Below are 16,812 nucleotides of genomic sequence, written 5' to 3' on the forward strand. Positions count from 1 at the left end.
CTTTTACCCTTTTAAGGAAAATAGAAAAAAGTTGTATCATTTATATGATAGTAGGATAAAATGATATTATTTAATTATTTAACACCAGATTTTTGTACCATATCAGTGATGTTAAGAACACAAATGGGTAATTTTGAAGGCCATCCGAATCCGACATGCTCTAGCCCCTTTGATTATAAACACAATCGCCACTCGCCAGATTGCACTGTCTGATGAAACCCCTGTTTAAGAATCTCGAGGCAATCGGATGGTTGAGGTGCAAAAGAAGATGACAGATTGGGGAGAAGGGCATGTGACCCCAAAATGGCCTTCTTCTTCTTCTTCTTAATTTGGAAGTAGGGTTGTTGTGTCATCACAGGTTAGCCCTAAAGCTAATTCACTTCGACTTTTCACATTTTTTTTCTTTTCTTTTTGTTGGTTTGTTTGTTTTGGGAGAAATTAGGCATTAGATGGAGACCCACTTTTCCAGTTCCCTACATGGATCCCTACTCTTCTCTCAAGGCTGCACCTTTTCATGCCTTTACTTGCTTATTGTTCCTTGGCATGGATTAGTTCTCTGCATTTACCCTTTACTACACTTAACGGATCTAATGCTTTAAAAATCTCATTTGAATTCTTCCAAAATGTTTTTGTTTTTGTTTTTTTTTTTTTTAATGTCAAACTATGTAATTTGCAATTTTTACAGATTGTTCAAGTCTCCGTTTAGTGTACCTTCCACAAGTGACTTTTCAACAAATTAGGAAGATCAATAGTGCGCATTAATTTTCAATCTATGATGAGATGAAATAGTCACATGTAAATCGATAGCTAATTATATATATATATATATTTTTAAAATGTATTATCCATATGCTATAAGGAAAATAAATGATGAGCTTTTAAACTTGATTAAATTATTTCTAAAAACTTTTAAAGCTTAATTGAACTATTTTAATAAGAAAAATAATAAAAATATCTTTATTTTTTATTTTTGATTATTTTTTGACAAAAACTAAAAATAACCAAAGAAAAACTATAAAAAAATCACATTATATTCTTAAAAAAATAATATTTTTAAAATAAAAAAATTTACATAGTAAGAATGATATTTTTTAATAATTTTAAGATATATCTTTTAATAATATTTAACACTTAAATGTAAATTAGTTTTATCAATTATTAATTATCTATAACTAAAATACAACATACCAGTATAAAATTAGTAAGGTAATAATAATTATGATTTATTTGGTAGAAAAGTAATAAGTGAAGTAGACCAATTATATTAAAAAAGAAGTGTTTAAAGAGAAAGAAATGGACAAAATTATTTCTGAAATGTCAAAGGAGAAAGTTGTGGTTAATTGGAGAAGTTTGTGGCTATTGTCAATTATGAACATTAACAAAAGAAAAGCTGTTAAAATTAAAAACAACCAAAAAGGTTTTAATTATGGTATGGATGTAAATTACGGACAATGGCACTAAACGATATATAAGGACAGCTTTAAGGGCAACTCTAAACTCTGCCCAATCCCAATCTATTTTACACTCTCACTTCATTACCATCCATCCACTCTCTCTCTCTCCCTCTCCCTCTCACAGCATCAAGAACAAGAACCCAGTTACCCAAAACACCAAGAAAGAAGAAAGAAGATCATGGAGCTTCTTCATCAACCCAGCAGCAACAGAAAAAATGGCCAAACTTCAACTCCGGACCCAAATCCAGACTTTCAAAACCCCAAAAATGGCAACAATAATACACTCAGTACCCAAGAATCCCAACTCCTAGGTGATGATTTTGACAGTACTTGTTCTACTCCTTATGTTAGTGCACCTTCTAGCCCTGGCCGTAGTAGTAATAATGGACCCATTAATGGTGGTTTCTTTTATAGTTGCCCAGCTAGTCCAATGCACTTTGCTATTACTACGACTGCTGCTTCTTACTCGGTCTCTGCTGTTTCTTCACCTGATCATGGTCATGTGCCTATTGGGTATGAGTTTGAATTCTCCGCAAGACTTGGGTCTAGTGGATTGGCTCCAACTGGGTCTATGAGTTCTGCTGATGAGCTCTTCTTGAATGGTCAGATCCGTCCTATGAAGCTTTCTACGCACTTAGAAAGACCTCAAGTTCTTGCTCCTTTATTGGATCTTGAAAATGAAGAAGAAGAAGAAGATGAAGATAATAATGATGAGGTGGAAGATAATGATTTGGCAATCAAGAATGGCGCAAGATTTGTTTCTAGAGGTAGAGATCTGAGATTGCGCGATAAGTCTTTAAGGAGAAGAACTAGATCTATGTCTCCATTAAGAAGTACTTATCATGAGTTTGATAACGACGACTACGACGATGATGTAGATAGCAAAAACAAAAACCACCAGCAGATCTATGGCTCAACTAGTAGTAATAATGAGACCTGTTGTGAGATTTCTTGTTTAGAAGAAGCTGCTGATGGTTTCAAGATTCTCGAGGAAGCAACGACTCCTTCTGTTTCTGCTTCTTCTTCTAGGTCATCATCAGCTGGAAGAAACTCAAAAAGATGGGTTTTCTTGAAAGATTTTCTTTATAGAAGCAAAAGTGAAGGGAGGAGTAATAACAAGTTCTGGTCTAACATTTCTTTCTCACCAGCTAAGGAAAAGAACAAGTCTATGAACACAACAACAAGTGTGCAAGCTGCTCCTTCCAAGGACAAGGTTAGCAATGTCTCTATGGAGAGTCAGAAAGTTAAAGGAAATGGACATGGTTCAAGTAAGAAACCAATGAATGGAGTAGGGAAAAGAAGAGTACCGACATCCCCCCATGAGTTACATTATAAAGCAAGCAAAGCACAGGCTGAAGAGATGAGGAAGAAAACTTTCTTGCCTTATAGACAAGGACTGCTTGGTTGCTTAGGGTTCAGCTCTAAAGGTTATGGAGCCATGAATGGATTTGCTAGAGCATTGAATCCAGTTTCATCAAGGTAAAAAAAAAAAAAGTCTTTCTGATCCATCATCAGTCATAGAAAATTGTATAGATCTTATTATTATTTTTTACTTTTTTCTTATTAGTGTAATTTTATGATGAAATATCTCTTATGTATTTATTGTTAGGGTCATGTTCTCTTTTTGTTCAAGAAAAAGAGAAGTTGGCCCTAATGTATCTTGTAATCTTCTCAAAGGGTTGTTGTTTTAACTGTAAGCCATGAGAGAAAATATATATATATATATATATATGCCCAATCTATATTACTCCCTGGTAGAGTAAAAATTACTTATTTTGTATTACTGGTAGTACCCAGATTAGATTTAGCTGAGATAATTACAAGTTCTCTATCTATGGATATGTCTATTTTCCCTAAATTGCATCGTTGTGAAACAGTGCCTTAAATGGATTATTGAACCAATAATACACTACACATGGCGCAGAGACATAACCCTGTTATGTTAGGTAGTGGAGGTCCCATCTTACCCAGAGTTTCAATGGAAAACTTAATGTGGGAGGACCAACCTAGTAATGTGTAAGCATATAAGTAAAAATGATCTTTAGCATGAAATGGTGGTTAGGATATTTGGGGAGGGATTTTGGATGATTATTTTGGTTACACTTGTATGCTTCCTAAGCATTGATAAGCTGGAGGACTCTTAGAACCTTCTTGTCTACTTTTATTATCTTAATATAGGCAAAGCCTAATCAATTTGCACCAATGAATTGGGCTATTGATCTGCTATGGAATTGCAAATTGGGTGTGTTGTAATCTGAAATAGATTTTTAAATTATGCGGGTATGGTGTCTCCTAGACATTGACATAAAGAAAGATTATGAGACAAACACATGAAAAAAGGAGTAGGGGATGATGAGACAGAGTTGATGTTGATATAATTGTTGTCATTCTAATCTCCTAAGCAATTGTTGCATCTCTTTTTGGATTCTTTCTCTTGGGGCCTTTTCTATCATCATTCATTGAGGAGATGAAAACAAAAGATAGATAAGCACTTATAATAATATACTTGTGAATCATCTTTGCCCTAGCAATCTCACCATCAAGTATCAAACTTTTTGAGTTGAGATAATTCATATTCCCTTTTTTTTATTCTCCTATAAAGAACTCTTTCAAGTAACAACAACAAGTCTTTTCTTGTGCACTTATATTCAAGAAATCAAGTATCCTTGGCTTGGGAACTACAAAGGGCAACCTTTTTCTTTTGTTTCTTGTCACCTCTCCCATTCTCATTTGCTTTTGAGGCATCTTTTGCAATGTGGGTGCTAGATATAAAATACTTTTGATGTAGATATATCAGAACAAACTCCATTAAACCTGGGGATATTTTTAATTCTAGCCCTGTGAATACTAGCAAAACAAAATCAGGGTCCCGCCCTCCTCCTACCTCTGGTCCATTGTTGATGGGCTGCTATTCATATTTCTGTGTTATTGAAATAACCATTATGGTAAATAATGGGTCGGACCAAAAAAAAAAAAAAAAAAAAAGAAGTCTCTTTTCAAATTCCACATATATTGTTCAATCACTATCTACCTTAACTTCCAGCTGTTTTCTGCATTTGCTTTTTTTCTTTTCTTTTCCTTTTCTGAAACCTTATTGCTTTCATATATTGGTATTGCAAAAATGTTAGCTTTATACAACAATTTAGATTTCGCAGCTGCTTGAGGTAAAGTTATAATAACAAATAGCAAGGGTGGGCAATAATTAGAAAGTTATAATAGAGTGGCTAAGCAGCTAGCTGTGTAATCAGAATCTTTACTATGAGGAAAACGTGATGACTTACCAAAAATAGTATGAAAACATAAGACTTAATTCACTCTTCCTTCTGCATTCTGAATAGTCAATTTACGTGAGACTTTGCAAATCCATCATTAACTTATATGTGGAACAGTATTCTTCTTTCTTTCCACAGCATCTGGCCCATGTTCATTTTCGACAGAGAGGAACCCCAGCTTCCTTCGCCCTTATAAATGATCCAACCTATTCTCTACACTATAATATAATGTTTGAACAAGGGTACGTTTAGTTTAGCTTATAGCGCTTGGCGTCAACATTGCCCCCACATTGATTGTCCAACATGTCACGTGCCACAGCCCAGGTCAGGGCAGCGCACCCCTCCATAAACACAAACGATAAACAGTTAAAACAACAAAAAGGAAAACGATAAATAGTTAAGAGCAAAGAAACAGCAAGCGAATGGCTCCGTCTCTGTGCTCAGACAAGCCCAACTTTATACAAATGGCGAACCTTATTTTAGCACGGAAAATGGTCCTGAAGTTCATCAACATGTGACACAGTTTTTTCTACGAATCTCAACATGAAAAATGTTTGTGTTTCTTTCTACTAGCTAATTATTAGCGTAATTTCGGGTATTTCCTATAGATCTACCTGTTGTTGATTGGAAATTGGAAACTGACGTTCGAAAGAAAGGGTTTATCTTTTTCTTCTCTACTACAACTGTGATCTCAGTAGCCAAAACCTTGCAGTAAAACAAGTGAGCCATAAGTCCACCGCAACAGCAAATTCCCCAGGCCTAAAACACGAATTGGACCACGAATCGCCAGGTAAAAAGCTGCAAATGCATCCCAGGAAAGCAAGGATGTGACTTCACTTGTGGCTCTGTACCTGCGTATCAAAAGCAAAACTTGACAAGATGTTCTTTCTTCTAGATAGTGAACTCATCCACTTTTTTCTTACTTCACTGATTGACTGTATACACAAAATAGTAATCATGGAAAGATATTCAGACTGGCCCAAACAGTTTGGTAGTCGTGTCAGTGAACTGCACATGCATATCAGAACCAAATCTTATATTCATCACAGACCAATTACTGGGTGCTTCAGCTATAATTCCTGTAGGAATAACCAACAGCAGATTGATATTTACAAGAGATCTCCACTATGTATGCTTATTGGCTTGCATAGTACACGCATTATGAAGACTAGAGTTGTTTCTCCATACCCTTTGGTTGGTACGTTCAGGTTCTTCCGTCATTCAATTACATCTTCCTGTGACATTGGCTATGCCTGGAGAGCTGCTGCTTGGGCGCTTGGTCTGAATTCTGATGCTTTAAGCTTAGTCGCTTTCCCATTTTTGGTGTGCACTCCTATTATGTTTCATGAGCTTGAAGAATATGGTTATTCTAGCAATTCAATATATAGGCATAGCATCTGCCTAAGCTTCCTTTTCCAGCAGCTAATCACTGTGTGTTGGTGGGTGAGGATCGTAATTTTGAGTAAATTTCTTTCACTCGATCCCTGAATTCAAGCATATTTTCTACTCTGGTCCTTAAGTTTCAATATGTATCATAAAACTCCTTGTACTTTAATATAGTGACGGTAAAATTCCTTTTGCTTGGTTCTAAAAAGTTCACCGTGAAGCTAAGATATAATATCATGGCTAACATAAATCTAACGTATGTATGAATTTAACAAATTCATATTAGTATCAATTTGGTCAAAGTTTTGTGAGAATCAAGCTAAAAGAGAATTAATTATTAAAATAAAAAAATATAAGGAAATTTGTGATATAGGGCTGCAGATGAAATTTACCCAGTACTTCAAAACCTTCTATTATTATCTGTTAGTAAACGATACACTAATGCAATTTAAGCCTCAAGAGGAAACTTGTACAATCATGTGATTTCATAGAGCTTAAATTTTTTATGGAAAGAGACTGCAAAATCTACTTGCAGTCAGATATAACACTTTAGGGGGTAAAGATAAGAGTAAAGAGTACACTTCCTTTCATACAAATGTATTGTTACTGATTAGATGTATTGCGGTTCACATAGGGACACCCTACTTTTAAAGTCTAATGAAACATAGCACCATACAGCATGTGCATCAAGTGGATGACTCGAGGGCTTACCAAATTGGAATGCGGTTAAAAAGAGCAGATAATAATGCAGAATACATTTGAGAATTCTGCAGAGAGAATTCTATCTAGCTTATCAGCAGCAAATTCTTCTGTTTCCACAGCATCCAGCCTGCATCGGACCTTATTTTTGATAATTAGCTATGCGAAGCCCTAGGTTCCTAAGTCATTTCAAGGGGACAGTAGAGTTTTGAAGATCAAATATAGGCATCAGAAACAGGTATTTACAAGGTCAATACCCCAGCTTTTTTCGCCCCTTTGTAAATGGCCAAACCTTTCAGTACACTGTCTAAGACTTGCTAACCAACTAATGTTTCAAGGAGGATACCTTTAAGGCTTGGCGTCAATTTTGCCCACCACATTGTCCAACAAGCCACATGGTATTGTCCGGGACGTATGTAATTAAAGAGAGTATTGATCAGGGCAGCAGAACTCGATAAACAACAATAAGGAAAAAGATAAATAGTTAACAGCAAAGAAGCAGCAAGTAAAAGGCTCCAACCTGTGCTCAGACAAGCCCAACTTTATAGAAACACTGAACCTATTTTTAGCACAGCAGAAGTTATGCATCTAAGTGGTTTGTCATAAATGGTCCTCAGATCATCCCTACCCGTGTAAACATGCCACACACTAGTTCTTCAAGTTTCACTAAGAAAAATGTTATGTTATTACTAATTATAGAATTTCAGTTGCCAAAACCTGCAGTGAAACAAGCTAGTCAGAACTCCACCAGAGTAGCATTTTCTCAGACCTAAACATGGATGGACTAGAAATCTCCAGGTAAAAAGCTGCAAATGCGTCCAAGAAAAACAAGGATGTGATTTCACTTGTGGCTGTACCATGGATCAAGCAAAGTTTGACAAGATGTTCTTCTTGAGCGTGAGCTCATCTGCCTTTACGTCACTGATTGACTGTATACACAAAATAGTAATCATGAAGAAATATTCAGACTAGGCAAATAGTTTGGAAGTTGTGTCCGCGAATTTGCACATGCTATATATCAAATTTTATTTTACCAAAATATGAGAACATTAACAAGTGGCTTAATAATAATCCATGTAGGAATAACTTGCAGCAGACTGATATTCACAGAAATCTCCAATATGTTTATTAGCTTGCTAGCAACTATTGGACTTACCAGAGGACATAAAAAAATTTGTAGCAAGAAGTCGAATATAACTTTGTGGCTAAATCATGCTGCCCATTATGTTATGGTATTCTATCATCTTCATTGTAAGATATCACCTCATAAAAGTAGATTGTGAAAGAAACTTTGAAATCATGTTTATCAAGAAGCCGCACATTGTCTATGTAGCTCCCACCTTGTGGTCTCTTAACAGAAACTCATGCACAAATGGGACATTAGAACTATAAACTTACTGAGTCCAAAAAGATGCGGTGGTATAAGGATTACTTTTCCATCACTGTCCCGACATAGTTGCGAAAAAGAGATGGAGAATATAGAAGTACTAAAGTACTAAGTAGCAAACTAGAGAAATGCATTTAAGTTGTGTGTTTCAAGCACTTATTGATTTCGATGAGTTACTGCATTCAAGTTATATCACCAAAGAAGATAAATTTGAAATCAGATACGTTACCTTTTCAAGTACACGCTCAAGCCGCTGGATTTCATTTTTGGGGTAATCTGCACCTTTATCCAAACATTTATTGGCAGCCTTCAGATAGATCTTGCCATATCTGAGAACCAAGCACAGATTAAAGAAAAAGTAGTTAATAGACTTTCGAAAGTGAGTGCAATACGTAATTAGACTAGGAAGTTTGCTAGATGTTTTCAGTTGTATAGCATTCCAGTACATCAATGGATTGAACTTGCTTCACTCTATTTTGATGAAGAAGCTGAAAATTGGTTCCAAACTTTGGAGTGTCCATTCCCAGCTAAAGCAGTTCAGTGATAAATGTAACATTTAGTTTTGTGAAATATGCCCAGTGCTCTTGTATATTAGATGAATATGATATGACAGCTATGCAATATAACACTCAAAGAATATAAGTATAGTACTTCAGATATTTGAAACATCAAGAATAAAATTAGGATATTAACCTTGCAATGGTACCCTTAAGCTTCTCAACTTCTTCCTCCATCTGGGCAAGGATTTCTTTCTTTTTGTCATTGTCAGCACTGATAAACTCTTTCACCAAGTTCTCCAAAGTAGCAACTATACCAGCCTAGATGAACAACACAAAAAATATGCATTTAGGTGCGAATATCATATATAGGAGAATGGAATATCATGTAATATCATACGCTTAAAAAAGTATTTCACTAGCCTTTGAAGTAAGTTTCCCTTTCTCATCACGACTAGTAGCACATCTGTCATTGATGAAAGTTACAAAGTCATTCAAATCCCTTCCACCACCATAGTCTTCACCAGCTTTGTTGCTCTTCGGAAAGAATTTCAGAGTAGGATAACCACTTACACCATACCTGCAATTTCAGTTCCATCAGATGTCAGTCTTTATCCTCATATTTGAGCCATTATTTTTAGATGATAAAATTCATAATTTGGATAGAAAACAACCATTAAAATAAATATAAAAAAGTAATTTTATTGGACTCACTTTTCAGCTAACTCTCTGTATTTGTCAGCATCAACATTAGCAATAACGACATCTTCCTCCAATTTAAATGCCGCAGCAACCTTTTCATAAGTCTAGAAAACATAAACAGACGACAATCTTAGCATGAGTGTTCTTCAAACAAAGATGAATATTGGAAATAGCAATTAACAAAATCAGATTATACACTTACTGGGGCAAGTTGTTTGCAATGGCCACACCTGCCAATAAATATTAGAGAAGAAATAATAAAAAATATTAATTGTGAACATTATCGAATGATTCAAAAGGACTATCGGAGACATGCAATTTATCAAAATCAAAGTTTGATAAAAGCTGCAAAGTGTTTCTTCAATATCTTTGTAATGTTAAATATGCAAGAGTCAACATAAATAATCAGAAAAATGCAAAAGATTTCTCTTCCTCCTTTAATACTATCCCTTTTGGCACTTTTGGCATAAAGTCATAAACTTGATTAGCAACAACTGCAAATGATCAAGCCATACATTTAATAGTCTCTACATCTTTTAAGCATGGCCTGCATGATCATCTTCACAAAGAGTGCTTTTTAGTAAGTGATAGTTTTAAATATCTAGGCACTTGTAACCTAGATACCTACATGGTAAAAACTTGTTGTACCTTGTGACATGGCAAAATGAAAACCAAGCCAGCTTATTGGCTTGCCAAACAACAACCAAGCTCAAGCTCATATGACTAGCTTTGCATCAAGCTAGCTCTCAAACTGATTAGTATTTGGCTCATCTCTGTCTAATTACAACCCTATAGGACATGCAAACAACATCAGAGAAATACAAACCATGGAGCATAGAACTCGACCAGAACATCTTTTGTTTCATCCAGGACGACTTGATTGAAATTGTCTGGCGTTAGTACAAGTACATTGGACGGAACAGCAGCTATCTTAACATTGGTTCCTACATTGAAGGAAAGAAGATTAAAAACTTATAATGTAAACTGAAGTAAAAAACAACTATTATTAAAGCATCATACAGGAATTAGCATCCAACCATAAAAGAACAGACAGAGCTGCCATTTCAAGGCGAACATGCAAAAAAATGTATAACCTACATGAAGCACCTAGAAAGTCTAAATTAAAAAACATTAAACTAATTGCAGAAACCTTGACCAACATTCTAATTCTAGCCTTTTTTCCATGCAATAAAGTTCCATTTATACACCAAAAGCAATATGATGAAAATAAAAATTCATCTAACAAGAAGTTCATCCACATATTAAAGAATCCTAATCTTAAATTCATGAACTCATGTATACTCAGAAATTAGATTGATCATAGGAGACACAAGGTTATAATGCACTCTCAAAATAAGCGAAATGGCATGGTATGGTTGATGAAAAGTTAAAGGCATTGTCAATCTGCCAAGACCAAGGTGACTTGCCTAGAATTCCAGCAAATAGATTCAGACTCTCAGTATATCTTGGAAATATTGAATAATAGAAAAACATCAGTCCATGCTACCAAGTGGTATCTTCAGCACATTCACATTTGAAAATTCATGAGATCATAATAGTACTTACCTCCTTCAGAATTCACAAATTCAGCAAGGGCTTCTGCAGTACGTGCACCTTCATACCTATAAAATGTCATTCCCACAGGATTCTTAAATTATTATTGGTATAAAAAATGATTTTAAGGAAAACACTGCATGGCATTCATAAACAGGAATGTCTAACAGAATTGTATCATGATGAAAAGTTAAAAGGTAGCAATTTTGGGAGCATTGCACTTACTTTTTGGGTTCCAAGGACCCTCTGGGAAACCATTTAATAGTGGGGTATCCAGAAACATCATATTTGCTGCAGAGGCTCTTATGTGCATCACAGTCCACCTACACCAAGAAATATCAAGAATGATAATTTTATTTCTGCGAATGATCATGAAAAAAGCTTCATCATATCAAAGTTGAGAAAGGATGGGCAGTATCAAAAACCAACGTAAAATCAAAATAAATGACAATTTGTGTTCATGAGAGTCTGGTAGTCCAGTTGTATTTTATAACTACCGATAAAAATATTAACATGAGACAATAACAATATGGGAAACCCAATAAATGATCAAGAGAAGCAACACTGTGGTCTAAAACCAACAGACCTTCCCAATCAAAACCGACTTTGCCTTTCTGAAACTTGTGCCAAGAATCTCATATTCTGGAGCAAGCTTTTTACAGTGGCCACACCTGTTGGATAATGAAACAAAATCATTATTCTAGGTCTGATCATTTCATATAACCAACAAAACAATCCCATGAAAGAGCACAATCACACAAGAGTAACAATACCCTTCTTTTTAAGAAAAAAGAAACAGAAAACAAGGTCACACCTCTAAGCTTCAAAAATCATATAAGGCCTTGCTAGGAACAAATCATGTACAAGATTTCAATTTAATTGAATTCTTGCAAAATCACATCGTTATTTTACATGAATTCATTTCTTCAGAATACCTTTTTTTTTTTAACATGAGAATTAACTGATTTCATTTTTAGACTTTCCAAATACTATGATAATGTCTTATATACAATCATCACTTTCTTAAAGAGAATATAGAAGGAATAACCGTTTTGCATGCAGCTACAAGAGGTTTCAGCACACAGAAATAATTGATCATATCATAATCAACAAAGCAATCACATTACATTTAACTGTTAACAAACTACCTATATGGACTAAAATGTGTCGAGCTAAATCCACAGAGATATTGACTTACTAATCAATAGACGCTGTGATCATACGGTGTTGCATTTAAGCTGACTTTTAAGTAGAGAATTTCAGTTACAGTTAATAACACTATAACAAAAAAATAATAATTTCAAATATTAATCGAAAATTAAATTAGATAAAGTGAGAGAGATGATACTGTAATACCAAGGAGCGTAGAACTCGATAAGAGCGCCGCGATCTTTGCCGACCTCTTTCTCGAAGTTGTCATCGGTGAGCACAACGACGTCGTCTGCCAAAACTGATGATGCAAATAGCAACAAAGCAGCTAGGGATATAGATATTTCAAACATTAATTTTGAGCTCCACATTTTCTTTTTCTTTGGGTTTGATCTTTGATGTTTTCAGTTGTACTTTCTCTCCTGGTGTCTGGTGTCTTGTTAAGTTCGAAAGATTATATGGGCAGAATTTAAAAATAAATAAATAAAATTAAACAAACAAAACTTATTATAAACGATAAAATATATTGTAAAACGGGGCGTTGCGAGAATCGAACTCGCGACCTCTCGCACCCGAAGCGAGAATCATACCACTAGACCAAACGCCCACTTCGCCGTCACGATATACGTAGAATTTTATTTGTAGACTTTTATTGAGGACACAGGAAGAGCTTTTTCATGGCGTTAATCAATCACTTTTAAATTATACTAAAATCAGTTTTTAGGGTTTATATATTTTGCTCTTTTCAAATTCATAACTTAAATTTGATACATGCTATACATCTTTTTGTGTTATCTGTTTCTGTTTCCAGGTCAAGATATTATCTGCATAAATGGCGCATAACAATGTAACCCTAATTTCGTTTTTTTTTTCCTTATTTTTTTGGGGTATTGAAAACGATCTCTTCTAATAAAAGTTATGTGTAGGCTGTTGGTGTTGATAACACATTTAGAAGAAAATTTGATAAAGAAGAGTATTTGGAACGCGCTCGTGAGCGTGAAAAGGAGGTTTGTTTGTTTGATTCTATCCAATTTTTCAATCCTTTAATTGTATTATATAATATATTTTCGATAACAAATTTAACTTGTGCTTTTATTTAGGAGGCTGAGGGCCGGTTCAAATCAAAATGTAAGTCAGTTTACTTGGAAGAAGCTGTTCTTGTTTTTCAAATGTTTTCTTTTTTCTTTATTATTTAATGACTACATGTGAATATGATGAATTTTCCTTGTTGTGCAGCAAAAGGTCCCCCTGTGCAAAGGAAGCCCTTGAAGCATAGAGATTATCAAGTAGACCTCGACTCTCGATTAGGCAAAACTCAGGTTAGTCACTCTCCAATTCTGATTATTGAATCAGGCAAGCCGAATGCTAAATTATGATCTTGTCTTATGAAATGAGCAGTGGTTGATATAGTAAATTAGATTTTGCGGGAAACGATGAATTCCCTGGTTTTTATATTCAGAATATTGCTGTTACTTATAGTGTCTTTAAGATGGCATTGAACTGTTGTATAGACTATTGTTGTTAAAGTCTCACCATTTTTGAAGGTGACCAGTTGGTGTTATAGAGCCACTGAAGTAAGGAATCACACATCTGAAGAAAACATGTCTTAGAATTTTTCGGAACAGGGTTCACTTGAGGAAGTGGAAATCAGTTGCATGTAATTTGTTGTACAAAGTGACCTATAACCTGCCGATTGTTGATTAAAAGAGCTATTTTGAGTTTAACATTGTAACTTATATCTCATATGCATTTTAATACTTGAGCTGACAATTTCTGTGCTATATTTACATTGGTATCATAGAATGTAATGGGCCTGTATGCCATGTACGGTCTGTCTCCATACAAATTATTGTATTGTAGTTTTCATTCTCGTATAATAGCATACTATATTTCTATTCTTCCGGTGACTCAATAATGCTTTTTCCAGCATTTGCTATTCCATTTTGATCAGTTTATTGTGATTGAATGCAAGTTGAGCTTTGACCTTTGAGATGTTTGGAACATTGATTCTGGTGGAGTTTTCTTTTGTTCTTTAATGTAGTTTATCTACTCTTGTTCATGTATATGTTGCTTTTGCAGGTTGTTACTCCTATAGCACCTTTAAGCCAACAGGTATGATTTTTACTGTTGCTAGGGTTTCTTCATAAATTTGTTTTTGGTTCTCATTTAATATTCATGTCATCATGTGATTTCCTTAAGCAATGCAGTTGGAAACGGACTGTTTTAGGTAGCTAGATTATTTTTCTTGTAGTTACTTGAAGAATCTCTTGTTTCTTTCTTTTGTTCTTACTTGCTGGCTTATGTTTTTGTACTTCTAGAAGTTGATGGTGTGGTGATGGGTACAAGCAGAATGGAAAGCTCATATAACATAGTGTGTTTACGTTGGTCAGTAGTCACAGTGTCGTATTCAACTTAATAAGATTTTAATTAATTGTAAGTGGATTCTTGTTATCCCTTATTATCAGCCTAAGTGTTGGCTTGTATGATGCAAGACTTTGCTGTAAGTGCTGGCCTACAACGTCAAATTTGACTCGCAATTATTGTTTTCTTAAATCAAATTTCTTTCTAAATTCAAGTATAGGCGTCTTTAAATCTCCCACTTTAAGAACAAATTACCATAGAGGTAAGCGTGTACTTTCTGGTTCACTGTTAAATGTTAATATCTTGTTGCCTCTGCACAAAAAGGAGAGATTATGGCTTGTATTGGGTGTTTTTGTATTTCTGTCGGTTTTTTCTTCCTGATTTCTGTTCTTTGTAGGCTGGATACTATTGTTCAGTATGTGAATGTGTAGTGAAGGATTCTGCAAACTACTTGGATCACATCAATGGAAAAAAACGTGAGTGGTTTTCTACTGATTCACTAACGTTTTTATTTTTTATTTGCTTTTGCTGAATGGCATTTTGAATTTTGTTGTTTAGATCAAAGAGCTCTGGGCATGTCTATGCGGGTAGAGCGGGCATCTCTTCAACAGGTAAATGTTTTAAGTATTTATTACCTTTTCAAATGTAAATTTAGTTAACCAGGTGATATACAAGCTCTGATATTTTCCTCAGATTTAGAACTTTTTGTCACCGATACATGTATACACAAGGAAAAAATTAGTGCATACAACATAAAGGCCAACAAATCCTTTAAAGAAATTGGAGGAAACTATCACTAAGCAAATAATTAATAAATAAATGAAAATTATTGATTAGAGAAGTTGGACGCCTTCTTGTATATTCTTTTTAAACAATTAAAATCGGTCTTGCTCTTCAAGGCAAAACTGTTTTAATATGTGCATAGAAGCTTAAAGGCGTAAATATTAATCCCTCCCTTTAGCTATATCTTAAAAATGCAATGCCATATTTTGTACAGTCATCTTTGTATTTCATTTTTGCCGTTGCTTATTTATAATGGGATAGTATACATCAAATTTATTATTTTCTCAATTATATACAGGTCCAAGAGCGATTTGAAAGTCTCAAGAAACGGAAAAGTCCCGGTAGCTTTACAGAGCAAGGTAAAACCTTGAAACAGATATGAGATGTAAAATCTTGCACAGGGTGTTTGTGCTCAATTTAGTTGTAGTAGTCAGTAACCAAAGTTTAATGCTTTTTTTTTCTTAATTTTTGTTTTTCTCAGATCTCGATGAAAGGATATTAAAACAGCAGCAAGAAGAGGAAGAAAGAAAGCGTCAGCGCCGGGAAAGAAAGAAAGAGAAAAAGGTTAGTTTCATTAAATTCCTATGTAATTACTTTTAATTTGTATGTCAAAAAAATAGATTTTGCTGTATCTTTTTATTTTTCTCTAATAAGCTTATTCTTTTAAGATAATGCTGTGCCATGTTTACCATGATAACTACTGGTGACTTGGTGTTCTGATTTCTGGTTGCACCATGATAACTGTTATCTGTTTTTGATGCATTTCTGATGACAGAAAGAGAAGGCAGCTGAAGAGGAGGAAGCCGACATTGATCCTGATGTTGCTGCCATGATGGGTTTTGGTGGTTTCCGTTCATCCAAAAAGTAATCATAATGTTTAGTCTTCCAGTCCTGCTGGAAATGAGAGTGTAACCTTGGAGCCTCTTTATTTTGAACATTTGACAGTTCCCCAAGAGCACAACCTGCCCTCTCTCTGTGTAAAAGAGTTCATGTTATCCAAATTTTCAAGATTGATAGTGAAAGTTTTATGAAAGGAATGTTGTGTTTGGTTGAAATGATATGATAATTCATTTCAAATGTTATAACTAAACTAATTCTTAACAAAAATAGGTACAACTATTCATATAATTCAAGTACTTTTTTAATTTTATTATTTTATTTTATTTTATTTTCCTATTACGTCTTCTTCTTTTATAATATTTTTTATTGTAATTTATTTTTAACATAATATTTATTTTATTTGAAATGAAGTTTATAATTGTTATTTTATATATCAAATATAAAAATGTATTGCCAATGAAATGAATTTTTTGATGGGTTGAAAATGAAATTTATTTAGAATTAATTTATAAATACAATAGATTCTTGAATGGATTTGAAACTTGCTTTTAGGCTACTTTGAATGGTATGTCACTAAAAGTTTCTGAAATTTGTTTAAATATCACTGATAATACCTTCTCGTTTTATTGACATCACATCAAACCCTCGCTTGAAAGGTATATAGAAAAATAAAAATTATTTATTAAGAAGGAAAAAAAACTAAAGGTGCAATTACGTCCCTAGCAACA

General features: G+C 34.3%; 3 protein-coding genes and 1 non-coding gene across 4 annotated transcripts; 2 read left to right on the top strand and 2 right to left on the bottom strand.

Moving 5' to 3' along the window:
• Window positions 1-1,345: 1,345 nt before the first annotated feature.
• Window positions 1,346-3,223, top strand: LOC8269804. Its single transcript, XM_015715054.3, has one exon. The coding sequence runs from the start codon at window positions 1,633-1,635 to the stop codon at window positions 2,935-2,937; it is 1,305 nt and encodes a 434-aa protein (XP_015570540.3). The 5' UTR covers window positions 1,346-1,632; the 3' UTR covers window positions 2,938-3,223.
• Window positions 3,224-7,317: 4,094 nt separating this feature from the next.
• LOC8269806 (probable protein disulfide-isomerase A6) lies at window positions 7,318-12,570 on the bottom strand. Its single transcript, XM_002512449.4, has 11 exons — window positions 12,308-12,570; window positions 11,538-11,622; window positions 11,177-11,274; window positions 10,964-11,019; window positions 10,224-10,341; window positions 9,600-9,627; window positions 9,410-9,501; window positions 9,119-9,275; window positions 8,892-9,016; window positions 8,428-8,527; window positions 7,318-7,740 (listed from the first exon to the last, which is right to left on the bottom strand). Exons 1-11 carry the CDS (start codon window positions 12,469-12,471, stop codon window positions 7,675-7,677), a joined length of 1,089 nt encoding a protein of 362 aa, XP_002512495.1. The 5' UTR covers window positions 12,472-12,570; the 3' UTR covers window positions 7,318-7,674.
• A 65-nt stretch (window positions 12,571-12,635) lies between these two features.
• Window positions 12,636-12,707, bottom strand: TRNAP-CGG. Its single transcript has one exon. It is a non-coding gene; the product is annotated as a tRNA-Pro (tRNA).
• A 17-nt stretch (window positions 12,708-12,724) lies between these two features.
• LOC8280235 (zinc finger matrin-type protein 2) lies at window positions 12,725-16,299 on the top strand. Its single transcript, XM_002512450.4, has 10 exons — window positions 12,725-12,947; window positions 13,027-13,107; window positions 13,201-13,228; window positions 13,337-13,419; window positions 14,180-14,212; window positions 14,859-14,937; window positions 15,020-15,072; window positions 15,543-15,603; window positions 15,726-15,808; window positions 16,020-16,299. The coding sequence occupies exons 1-10, from the start codon at window positions 12,933-12,935 to the stop codon at window positions 16,110-16,112; spliced, it is 609 nt and encodes a 202-aa protein (XP_002512496.1). The 5' UTR covers window positions 12,725-12,932; the 3' UTR covers window positions 16,113-16,299.
• Window positions 16,300-16,812: the final 513 nt, after the last annotated feature.

Source organism: Ricinus communis, chromosome 10, assembly GCF_019578655.1.
Source record: "Ricinus communis isolate WT05 ecotype wild-type chromosome 10, ASM1957865v1, whole genome shotgun sequence".
In the NCBI taxonomy this organism is placed as follows: domain Eukaryota; kingdom Viridiplantae; phylum Streptophyta; class Magnoliopsida; order Malpighiales; family Euphorbiaceae; genus Ricinus; species Ricinus communis.